The following is a 12,594-nucleotide window of genomic DNA, read 5'->3' as shown; positions in this document are numbered from 1 at the left end:
CCCATATTGGCCTATCGTCGGGAGCATAATTGCTGGGAGTAACAAGGGCACGACGTGCTCTTAAGACACCTCGTAACGTCCAACAGATCCTATCTCGGCGTCCCTCGCCTTTTCCGCAACACCCTCAGTAAGCGAACACCGAAGGGTGTTTTCGTTCTGTTTTGCGGTTGTCAAGGCTACACTAGATCCAAGCTGCCCTGTCTCAAAAGACAGCTCAGCCGCCCCAGACACCTGAATCTCTACGAGCTCGGCTGACCGTTGCTCGAGGTCAGCTACCTGAGCTGGTGGCAGGACGGAATCGGCTTGCTCAGTGGCGAGATCGTCATGACTCCCAACTGAACCGTGCAAACCGTTTGCTGCCTCGGCTGCAGGCTTTCCCACTACGTCGCTCGTTTCCGCACTACCGTCCGAAGGAACAACTTCCGTTTCGGCGGACTCGTGCGGTCTCTCGGTAACCTCATCGTTTACGCATTCCTGCGAAACGTCGCTATCTCGCGAAATGCTCACGTTCAGTGCGTTCAGGTCGGTAGCCGTTCCCAAGGCCTCCCGCGATCTAGCGCACTTCGAACATGGCGACGAAACATCTCCGCTCACCGTAGGGGCCTTACGCACAGTTAAGGTCCCTAAAATTACTGACCTTACGCACAGTGTACTTACGCTGCCCTCTTTCGTGAGCCTCCCGAAATGCGCTATCTTCGCTTTCTGTCTGAGTTTCGCCATTCCTCACAGAGGTGGCGACCTTATCGTTACTCGAGCTCTTCGCAGCGAGCCCAGCTGGTTCTTTCCTCGGCAGTTTCTCAAAATTGTACCCCTTGTCGCTTAACAGCTGATCCGGCCTGTTCGAGAATAGGTACCTGTACTCCGGAAGAAGTTGTGGGGATACTGCTGCCTGCGTCACAAGTTCACCAGACGGACCTCCGATGCTGACCTTAGCAATCGGCAGGCGCACGTTTCGTGCTCCTACGGCTGGCTTCACCCAAACACCCTGCCCCGTTAGCTGATCCGGTGCAACGTACGAAGGGTGGACCATGTCACCGTCGCCGCGGAGTCACGAAGAACTCGGCACGGTTTACCGTTGACGACAAGCTCACGTACGTACGGCTCCAGAAACTGCCTGCTGTCCTCACGCTGATCTAGTACGTGAAAGACGAGTTTTCCTTTCTTACAACTGGCAGCGAAATGTCCCGTCTCGCCGCAGTTGTAACACGCAGCCTGTCTGCGCGCTTCAAAAGCTTTCTTTCTGCGCTGCTCCTTAGCGTCTGCTGCCCTCTTTTTGTTATCGTGGCCAGTTTCTCTATCCACGACAACGACTTCCCTTGCTCCACCGTCTTCCTGGGGAGCTCTGCCTTTCGGCCCTGACTTATCAGGCCTCGGCCTGAACTCTTTTTGGCCGTCTTTCGGCCCCTGCGCACCTCGACGTGCGACAAACTCGTCGGCTAGCTGAGCTGCCTGATCCACAGTATTTACCCCTGGCCTATCTTGCACCCAGAGTCTCAGTTTTTCTGGTAGACGGCGGTAAAACTGCTCAAGACCGAAGCACTCAACTACCTTATCGTGCTCTCCGAAAGCCTTTGCCTCTTTGAGCCACTCTTCCATGTTTGCCGTCAGCTTGTAGGCGAACTCCGAGTACGACTCGCGGGAGAAAGCCTAGCTTTCTCGGCTTCCCGGAACTTCTGGCGAAACGCCTCTGCTGACAGCCTGTACTTACGCAGGAGGCTCGACTTGACTTTCTCGTAGTCCTCCGCCTCCTTTGGCAAGCGGGCCATCACGTCGGATGCCTCACCTGGCAAAAGCGTAAGCAGCTTTTGCGGCCATGAGTCTCGGCTAAACTGGGCCCTCTCACACGTACGCTCGAAGTTGACCAAAAAAAGACCTTGTAGGGTTGCATTAGGTCACACATTCGCAACGTAGGTCGCTCAGTCGCCGCAGACTGCACGCTTGGCGCGCTGCTGTCACTCTGACGTCTAGGTCGATACACCTCGACGTCTAGACGCTTCATCTCCAGCTCGTGCTGTCGCTTTTCTCGATCGAGTAGGAGCTCATGCTCTCTCTCTCGTCTCTTTTCCTCCTTTTGTTCCTATTTCTGTCTCTCGCGTTCCTCACGCTGGCGCTGAGCCTCTGCCTCTGCAGCCTGACGTTTAGCGGTCTCCCTGTCATTGATCGCCTCAATGCACTCAGACAGCTCGTCATCGTCAGCCGCAACAACGAGTATAGCCTGTATCAGCTCTGGCTTTCTCAGCGCGTCCGTAACATCCAAGCGCAACTCTTTTGCAAGCACCAACAACTGCGGTTCTCTCAACGCTTTCAAATTCATGGCCGGTCTAGAGTACTGCTTTCCCACTGCTCCAAAAATGTTTTGCGCGAATAACCCACGCGACAAAAACACACGCCCTACCAGCTATCCTCAGAAGCCTGGTAAAACTCAGTGAAGAAAAGTCCCGCACTCACCCTTGACCGCCGTGAATTCTGCGAAGTCCGAAGCCGCCTTGACGTCCGTGGTGTTGGGTCTCGCACCGCTGGCTTCATGTGTTACGAAGTGGCCATCCGACCGCTGCCAACCAGTTGTTGCGACCGAGTGGGGGCACCCGATTCGAGCTCCGTGGCCTCCGACATACGAGTGGTAGCGTGTATGATGCGAGCGGCCAGCCGCTGTTGCAGCCGGGAAGAAGTCCAGAAGCCGTAGGCTAACGTAACTGTTGACTTCATAGCGAGAGGTGAGCCGAAGCCAAAGAACAATGCTCCGGCGGGCGAGGTTACAATACAGGACTCGAGCAGAGCGACCGCATGGATTCGCTGCTCTAACAGGAATGGTTTACAGCGCTTGCAGGGTTCTATTTATACCCAAAAGCGGTAACGGTCAAAACGCCAACAAGTATCAACACGCCACGAACGTCACAGACACACACAACGCTCTTTCCAGAGTTCGTAGCCTCGGTGCACGTTGAGTCCGAGAGAGGGGAGAGAGGAGGACTCCGCTGAGTTCGCGGGGCCTCTGTGTCCTTGAAGAGCGTTGAGACGAGCCTCGCCGGCAGCCGCCGAAGTTTCGAAATGCGCCGAAAGCGAAGCGTCTGAGCCGGGCTTGTCGAAACTTGTCACCGACATGGTGGCGCCTGTTTTCGAAGGCGCACGCAGTGGCTTCGCCGCACAGCCGAGGAGTGATGCGGGTAAGTACGGCGGCGCTGGCCGATTCGTAACAAGGAGCAACATGCCGAGGCCACCTGGTTGCTTTGCAGCTTCAAGGTCATGCATGAGTGATCATCAACAGGCTGTCGGAAGTTGATAGGTGTGTCCGAAAACCTGTTTCAACAGGAGTGAATACATGATCCCTCTCGTTGCCAACTCAGGCGGCGTGCAACCATGTGCTGGAAAGTTTTTGCTATGGTGGTTGTCAGAAATATAGGACGAAGGGCCGCAGGACCATTTAGTAATTTGCCGGGCTTTTGCGTTGGTTTGACCCATGCTTCTTTCCATGTCAGTGGGACGTCTCCTGTAACCCATATGCCATTGTCCTGCAGAGCTTCCTTGCCGTTATGGGGTGGGTGGGGACATTCTAAGGAGTCTCACAGTAATGAAAGGTTTCAGCAGATGGCGCGCGAGCAGTGGAACGTGCTTCAGTCAGTCAGCGCTAAAATTTAATTGACTGGAGCAAATCTCCACCGTGTTTATCGAGGGAGGGGCGAGACGGGAGGAGAAAAGCTTGACAGGCGGGCGGGGGAGAGAAGGCAGACATTCACGTTGCAGCGGTGGCACAATACTATCGTCTTTCGGCGACATTTGCAACAAATCAGGCACGCGGCCGCTTTTTTGTTGTTGGTGCAGCACCGACGTCAAACATTATAATCCCAAATTCACTAGTGCAACCTGACATGACGTATACGTATTGCCGCTGTTATGATTTGGTGCTCACAGGAGTGGCCAATCTCAGGTAGGGTAGGTGCCACGGTCCCAACTATCGAAACAGAACGAGGAAGTGAAGAAGCAGAAGACCAGTGTGAGCGTTCCGCCATTTTGGTTCCAATCGACCAACCAACCATTTCTGATTGCACCGGTTCTCCACCCGCTCTTCGGTATTGTGCAGCCTCTGCGCTTAAAACACTGTTACTCTTCCTTGTATTTGTGGCAATGTATTAGTTTCTCATTTAATTTTTAGGACTCCATGTTGAGCTCTTCCAAGAGCACAGCAAGTGGCGACGACAACGTCAAGAGGACTGCGCTGTTTTATGTCGGTGTACTAAGTGCATCTGCCACCGTAGTGGGCACATGTCTCATCCTCGCTTTGGAGCATTACCGTTTCAACTACGGCAAGGGACCAGACTCTGCCACGGGTGGCCGACGTGCATCCGCCACCACCACCGCAGCCGCAGAAGTTTGCGCGAGAGGGAGCCCGTGCGACGACCTTTCGAGAACCATCAAGGTCTTCATGAATGCCTCAGCGGACCCGTGTGCCGACTTCTACGACTTTGCCTGCGGCAGGTACCATCACCCGTCGAAACAGACCATCGTACAGATGCAGGACCAGATGTACACCGAGCTGCCTCGCATCATCCTGTCGTCCAAGTATCCCAAACGAAACCAGAGCGCAGCGCAGAAGGCGGCTGCCCTGTACAACACTTGCCTCATGGTCTACAGGGGAAGAGTCGACGACTCCGAAGCCCTGAGGCGGTTTGTCGATGCTGTCGGCCTTTCTGCTGGTCGTTATGCGCAGGTGGAAGCCCTGGACAAGATTCTACTGCTCTTCTTCAAGTACGGTCTGCTCACGCTCCTGGGGCTCTCTCTGGAGGATACGCAGCTGTACAAACACGTGAGGGAAATCAAGGTCACGCTCAACAGCCACCAACTGAGATGGTTCCGTCAGCGGCGCTCTGATGTGCTCACCAGTTTCTACCCCCCGCACATGGACGCACTCGGACTGCGAGAAGGCAGCGCCGAGGCCACGAGTACAGCCATGAAGATCATTGAGGCTGAAAACACTGCTGCTGGCCTTCTGACCGAAAAGACGTTGAGAAATTACAACACGCTTGTCTTCTCGTATGTCGGTGGGCTGAACGCGTACACGCCGAGTTTACGACCTGGCCGCTGGAAGACCCTGATTTCCGCCCATAGTGACAATATTTACAAAGCCGATCACAAAGTCCAGGCTAGCGCGAGTGCGCTCGCCTATTTCGACAGTGTTTATTCGAACCTTGGCGAGAAAGGGACAAGTTTGCTGACGGCGTGGGAGCTCGTGCGCACATTGGTACCTTTATCAGTGTCCCGCGTGGCAAAACGCTTGAAAAACTACCACTTAAACTGTCTCATGTTCGCGATGAGAGCCATGGAGGTGCCCCTGGTGTCATTCTACCTGTTCAGAGTCGTTTCCGGGAGCACGATCGTACACGCCAAAGATATGGTGGAGCACATACGCGAGTCCGTTATGGAAGAGATTCGTTATGCCGACTGGCTAGATGAAGCAACGAGGCTTACAGCTTACAAAAAAGTGCAAAATCTTCAGGCTTACGTAGGCTATCCCAGATTCTATTCCAACCCCAAGGAACTGGACGAACTGTATGCGCCGTGTCCCGACGTGTCAGGTAACGAATTTCTCGTCCCTTGGTTGTGCGCGATGAAGCTTAACATAGACTGGCGAATAAGAAACCGTAGCGACAGCTTCAAATTCTCCTTGCGAACCACCAACGCCGCCTACCACCCGATGCGCAACACGCTGGTGCTGCCGGCGACCCTCCTCAGACCTCCCGTGTTCTTTCTGGGTGCACCCATGGCCTACAACTACGGTGGGTTAGGCACCATCATTGGACACGAGATTACGCATGCCTTCGACCTTCAGGGTAGTATGTGGGATGGCCGCGGCTTGCGGCGAGACTGGTGGTCGAACGAGTCCCGGCTCCGATACGACGACAGGCTGCTGTGCATACGGCACTCCCACGGCACAGACCGAGAGAATGCGGACTCTGAGAACGTAGCGGACTTCGCCGGCTTGGTATCTGGGCACGCCGCCTTCTCGAAGCTTCGAGACACGCTGAAAATCACGGGCCTCAACTACACTGCGCAGCAACTGTTCTTCATTTCGAGCTGCCTGAAGTGGTGCGCGGTGGTGGATGGTTCAAGCGGAGATAAGTATGCTCCGTGGAGAAATCGCTGCGAGATCCCGCTGAAGAACACGCTCGCCTTTGCACACGCCTTCGGCTGCTCGGAGAAGTCACGCATGAATAAGCTACCGCGATGTTCGTTCTGGTAGACCGTCAAGCTTCTGATGCATAATCTGAGAGTCATTCGGTAATAAAGCAATTTGTCTGCATGTCGTATCGTAAAAATGGGTGTCGTATAATACAGCTATATATATATTGTTACACAAAATGTCAGGACTGCTTCACTGTACGGGTAAATCCTCCCCGCCAGCTGCACGGCCGATGAAGAAGGGAACGAAGCGCTTCTTTCGGGCGGAATCGATGTTGGCTGCACGCTCTCCGGTGAACCACCGCCATTACTGTGAATAAACCCCACTTCGCCTCTTACTCGCCTGCTTATCCCCGTAACAGTCTTGGTGGAGGTGCGGGGTAATCCCAGCGGACAACGGCGTCACTGGATCTTCGTCGAAGCCGTCGCGTAGCTGGCCTCTCGCCCGTCCGAGAAGACATGGCCCCTCCGACTCAAGGCAACTCTTCGGTGACACCTCCCAACGGCTGGCAGCAGCCACGAGAGCCGCGGAAGTTTGAAGGGAAACCGGAAGAAGATGTCGACGAATGGCTCACCCATTACGAACGAGTGAGCAAGTACAACCGCTGGAACGCTGCGGACCGGCTTGCGAACGTCGTTTTCTCCTTGGACAAGACAGCGTTGACGTGGTTTGAAAACCACGAGGAAAAGTTGACCACATGGGACGGATGCGTCGAGGAAATCAGGAAGGCCTTTGGTGATTCAGAAGCGAAAAAGAAGAAGGCCGAGAAGACACTCCTTCAGAGAGCGCAAGTTCCCGGGGAAACATGCACGACCTACATAGAGGAGATACTGAAGTTGTGCCGGGTCGTCGACGCTAGGATGCCGGAGGACGACAGAGTTGGGCATATACTTAAGGGCATTGCGGAAGACGTTTTTAATTTTCTCATCAGTAAGGACAACCTGAGTAAGGACAACCTGAACACCATCTCTGACGTAATCCAACACTGTCGCAGGTTTTAAGCGCTCAAGATGCGTCGGATAACGCCAAAGTTTGGTCGACTACCCAACGTCACAACGGTCGCCAGCGTGGACGTCAACTCGTCTGTCGACCTTGCGTCGACCATACGGCAAATAGTCCGTGAAGAGCTGCTCCGAAACAGTGACGTTGCCCGTCCCTGGACCCCATCTCACAACAGCGACTTACGGCACGAGGCACCTCCGAGGCACGTGGAATCGTTACGACCATCTGTCAACGTGGCCGACTTCGTTGACGACCGGCGAGGGGACATGTATACTAGCCCGACACGAGATCGCTACTATCAATCACGAGGCCGTTTCCATCGTCCACAGGACGCCTACCACCCGGACGACTATCGGCGTGCAAGCCCTTCCAGTCGCCAATTTCCATCCGGGCGGTTCGACTCTCCTCGCGAGCCACCTGTTTGTTACCGATGTGGGGTCGCCGTTCATATCTCGCGGTTTTGCCGGCGTCGCAGCCCTGGATCAAGCGCGGGCCCGCGGTTTACCTGGCCTAGGGGTAGTAATTATAACCCTAACCGTTGGTCGCCACCATTTCCACCCACTGGCAACAACCAGCATCTTAATGGTCCCCGCAACGGCTCTCCCGCCTCCGACAGGAGTTTGACGCCACCGCCCCTACGCCAACGCCAATCCCCGTCGCCTCGGCGGCGCCCCTTGTCACCGCCGCCGGGAAACTAGCCGGTGCGGCCGATGGGGGTGAAGTCGCCGGACAGTCTCTAGGAAACATACCTCTGCCCGTCTTTATGGTCAAGAACAAATTGGAAGTGTTTATTGATGGTGTACAGACGATGGCTTTAGTTGACACTGGAGCAACAGTTTTCGTTATGAGTAGGGTTTTTAAGGAGCGTATTGGGCCTAAAGTGATGTTCAGCTGGGACCGTGGTGCCATATTTCGAGGTGTTGGGGGCGAGTCATTACGCCCCATCGGTATTTGTGCGTTTGACGTTTTCCTAGCCGACAAACACTTACAGGCTGAATTTGCAGTGCTTCCGAGGTCCACACATGATGTTATTCTCGGTATCGACTTCCTCCGTGAATGTGGCGCAATGGTGGACTGTGCGACGGGCGAGCTCTCCATAAACAGCATGTTCAATGCAGCACTCGCGGAGGAGCCTTCTCTCTGCGAAGAACGCGTTCTGGTTGTATCCGAAGACACGCTTCTGCCCGCCCGCTCAGCGTCTCTTGTTCCCGTATTGGCCCGCGGTGCTGGTGAGCCTACCTTTTGCGCTATAGCTGAGCCCATTGCATCAAACTGCATCAAGAAAGATGTTTTGTTACCGCATTGTTTGATTTCGGTAAACGGTAGGCGCAGTCTTCTATGGGCCGTTAACTGCTCAGCGGCTGGTACTGTTTTGCCGCGGGGAATGAAACTAGCGGCGTTTGAAAAAGATGTGAGAGTATCCCTGGCAGCAGTGACCGAAGAAAATTGTGATTCTGGTGGGAGCTCGGCTACCCTCGACGGACCATTCCTGCAAATGATAAGCAAGGGTCTTTCTTCTACCGAGAGGGAGGCACTAGCTCGTGTACTCTGCAGACATGCATCGGTGTTTGACTTCTCGCAAAGAGACGCCAAGATCGACATTCCGTCGTGCCGCTCGCGACACACCATCGATACCGGAACCTCCCGGCCAGTGCGACAGAAGCCTTACCGGGTTTCTCCGAGCGAGAGAAGGATTATTGCCGACCAGGTCAACGAAATGCTGCAAAAGGGTGTTGTGCAGGAATCAGCCAGTCCGTGGGCAGCACCGGTGATTCTTGTAAAGAAGAAGGATGGCTCTTGGCGATTTTGTGTTGATTACAGGCGCCTGAACGCAATCACAAAGAAGGACGTCTACCCACTACCACGAATAGACGACGTCATCGACTGCCTGCACTCTGCTTCGTATTTTTCGTCAGTCGACCTAAGATCTGGTTACTGGCAAATTCCGATGGATCCAGACCACAAAGAGAAAACGGCTTTTGTTACCCCCGACGGACTATTCGAATTCAACGTCATGCCGTTCGGCCTCTGTAATGCTCCTGCTACATTTGAGAGGTTCATGGACACAATTCTGCGAGGCTTGAAGTGGGAGATTTGCTTGTGCTACCTCGACGATGTGGTAATTTTCGGCCGTACTTTTGAAGAGCATAACACACGCCTTGACACTGTCCTGAACTGCCTAGGAAAGGCCGGTCTTGTGTTGAATTCGAAAAAGTGCCACTTCGGTGAGCGCCAAGCACTAGTTTTGGGCCACCTAGTTGACAAACATGGCGTTAGACCTGACCCGGAGAAGATCGCAGCCGTCAGCCATTTCAAGCCGCCCCAGTCTGTGCGTGACCTTCGAAGTTTCTTGGGGCTATGCTCCTATTTCCGCCGGTTCGTGCCTAAATTTGCAGAGCTGGCTGCTCCTCTGTCCTATCTTTTGCGCAAGAATGTGCCTTTCAACTGGACGCCAGATTGCGAGGACTCATTTTCCCAACTTAAGTTTTTGCTCACTTCTGGCCCGATACTTCGCCACTTCGACCCATCGGCTTCGACGGAAGTGCATACGGATGCTAGCAGCATCGGCCTCGGAGCAGTACTCGTGCAGAGGCATCACGGGGCCCAACATGTCATCGCATATGCCAGCCGCACACTCAGCAAGTCAGAAAGAAACTATACTGTGACCGAGCAGGAATGTTTGGCGGTTATCTTCGCTGTGCAGAAGTTTCGCCCTTACATTTACGGACGTCCTTTTACGATTGTCACGGATCATCATTCTCTGTATTGGTTGGTTGGACTACGTGATCCATCCGGGCGACTCGCCCGCTGGTCTCTCAGACTCCAAGAAAACGACTTCGTTATATCCTACAAAAGCGGCCGCCGTCACACCGACGCTGATTGCCTTTCCCGGCTACCACTTTCAACGACTGCGTGCGACGCGGACAATTTCGACGACTACCTCGCGCCAGTATCTGAGGAATTTCCCAACGTTGAAACCTTTCGACGAGAGCAACAGAACGATCCCAAGCTGGCCCCATTCTTCGCCGGTGCTCGTACATCCGCCCCTTCTAATCGCTTTTCTCTTCGGGACGGCCTGCTTTACAAGGCAAACTACGGAGCATCTGGTGCGCGGTTTCTTTTGGTTGTACCAGAGAGTCTGCGCTCTTGCGTACTGCGCGCTATGCACGATGATTTGATGTCTGGACACCTTGGTTACGCTAGGACATTACACCGCGCCCAAGAGCGCTTTTACTGGCCCAACATGCGGCGCACGACTGAAAAATACGTCGCCACCTGTACAGAATGCCAGCGTCACAAGCGTCCTGCCGCCATACCTGCCGGTCTGCTTCATCCTGTGCAACCACCCACTGCTCCTTTCGAGCAGGTTGGGGTTGACCTTGTAGGCCCACTTCCACGAACGCCTGGCGACAACCGCTGGATTATCGTCTGTGTTGACCATCTGACGCGTTATGCGGAAACCGCAGCTGTTCCAACTGCTTCAGCAACCTCTGTGTCTGTATTCCTGCTGCATGCCCTTATTCGTCGCCACGGCGCCCCTCGTGTGCTTATCAGTGATCGTGGCCGCCAATTTATTGCGGATGTTGTGGAGGAATTACTTCGGCTTTGTACTTCGCAGTTCCGGCATGCTACCCCGTACCATCCACAGACGAATGGATTGGTGGAACGCACGAATCGCACACTCATCAACATGATCTCGATGTACATCTCCTCCGACCATAGAAACTGGGATGAAATACTACCATTCATCACCTACGCTTACAACACCGCCCAGCACGAAACCACCGGCTACAGTCCCTTCTACCTCGTCTACGCCCGCTCAGCTAGGACGCCTATCGACACCATTCTACCATTTTCCTTGCACAACGAGGCATCCATTGCCAAAACCCTTTGCCTGGCTGAAGAATCCCGCCAATTAGCCCGTCTACGTACACTGTCCTCGCAGCGCCGTTCTAAGGACCGATACGACGCTCGCCACCGCAGTATTGCATTTTGTAAAGGTGATCTGGTGTTGCTATGGGCACCGTTAAGGAAACGCGGTTTGTGTACCAAGTTTTTGTCCCGTTACACTGGCCCATTTGTTGTTGTGGATCGTGTCAGCGATGTCACCTACGTCATTTCCCGTCTCACTGCGACCGGACGCCGGGCAAGCAAGACTCAGCTTGTACATGTTGCACGCCTTACAACCCGCGCGCTGCTGAATGACTCTCCCAGGGGGTTTCGTCTGCGGAGGGGGAAATGTTACACAAAATGTCAGGACTGCTTCACTGTACGGGCAAATCCTCCCCGCCAGCTGCACGGCCGATGAAGAAGGGAACGAAGCGCTTCTTTCGGGCGGAATCGATGTTGGCTGCACGCTCTCCTGTGAACCACCGCCATTACTGTGAATAAACCCCACTTCGCCTCTTACTCGCCTGCTTATCCCCGTAACAATATATATGTTTAAAACATCCTCACTGTTTTCATAATTATATGTGGCTTTAGCCTCACAAGGTATGCCGACAATCATGAATAAAGTCCTCGGGCTACTTAGCGAAGTTTCCGCGAGTTCAAGGTCACGCAAAATTACCCCTTCAAAGGTAATATAATTTCAATTTTTGCATATTGCATGCGGAGCTGGCCTCGAGTTTCCGCGAACATCAACTAGACGGACATATATGCTTCATGCATAGATATTCCAGGTTGCATGGTCATAAACGTTCAAGGTGGCCTCCATTTTCACATCGGCGAAAGTCATGTTTTCGTTATTTGTGTTAAACAAAATAGGCCCCAAAATGCGATTTCGTGTAAAGTTTGAGCCAAACGGAGAAGCGGTTCGCCCAGGGAAAAATTTTAGAGACGCTCGTTTGCCGATGTAACACCCTGTCCATAAGCTGAAATTGGCGACTCGATCTACTAACGCTACCGAATATATTCTAGTTCTGACATCACAGAGTGGCTGAGTCAGTAGTTCCTATGAGTAGTTCAGATGCTTTTTTCTGTCCTCTGAAAACTGCGACAGTACAATCCATTTAAATTGTTTAAGCAAGCGACTTTTGGCGCCCATAATCGCTTGAAGGAATCATTATGAAGCGAACCATATATGGTCGTAATAGTTTTTAGCAATGAACTTTGATTCAGAAGAACGACAAGCTGAGTGAGTTGGTAATGGTTCGGAGTGTAAAAACTGCGCGAGAACACACGCGCATCCGAAAGGGAAACGGGCGACACGGGAACGACTCTGCGCCCGCTGCGCCTGTATCGTAAGTTTCCTTTCGAAAGTGGGTTTCGTTTTCGCTCAGGCGTACGCACATGCACATCAGTTCCTTTTATGATTTTATGAAAACCATAAAAGCAAAAAAAAAGTGGTGTACGGTAATCATTTATTTATTTTAAGAATTTCAGTACTAGGGTAGTTGCCTCAATCTACTCAAACC

General features: G+C 53.4%; 1 protein-coding gene across 1 annotated transcript; it reads left to right on the top strand.

Moving 5' to 3' along the window:
- Positions 1-3,641: 3,641 nt before the first annotated feature.
- On the top strand, positions 3,642-6,235 carry LOC144180280 (endothelin-converting enzyme-like 1). Its single transcript, XM_077708656.1, has one exon. The coding sequence runs from the start codon at positions 4,157-4,159 to the stop codon at positions 6,233-6,235; it is 2,079 nt and encodes a 692-aa protein (XP_077564782.1). The 5' UTR covers positions 3,642-4,156.
- Positions 6,236-12,594: the final 6,359 nt, after the last annotated feature.

Source organism: Haemaphysalis longicornis, unplaced genomic scaffold (assembly GCF_048455015.1).
Source record: "Haemaphysalis longicornis isolate Haplotype H1 unplaced genomic scaffold, Haemaphysalis longicornis Haplotype H1 scaffold_4, whole genome shotgun sequence".
Taxonomy (NCBI): Eukaryota; Metazoa; Arthropoda; class Arachnida; order Ixodida; family Ixodidae; genus Haemaphysalis; species Haemaphysalis longicornis.
The sequence above is the reverse complement of the archived record's forward strand: the minus strand, read 5'-3'. Positions and strand labels throughout refer to the sequence as shown.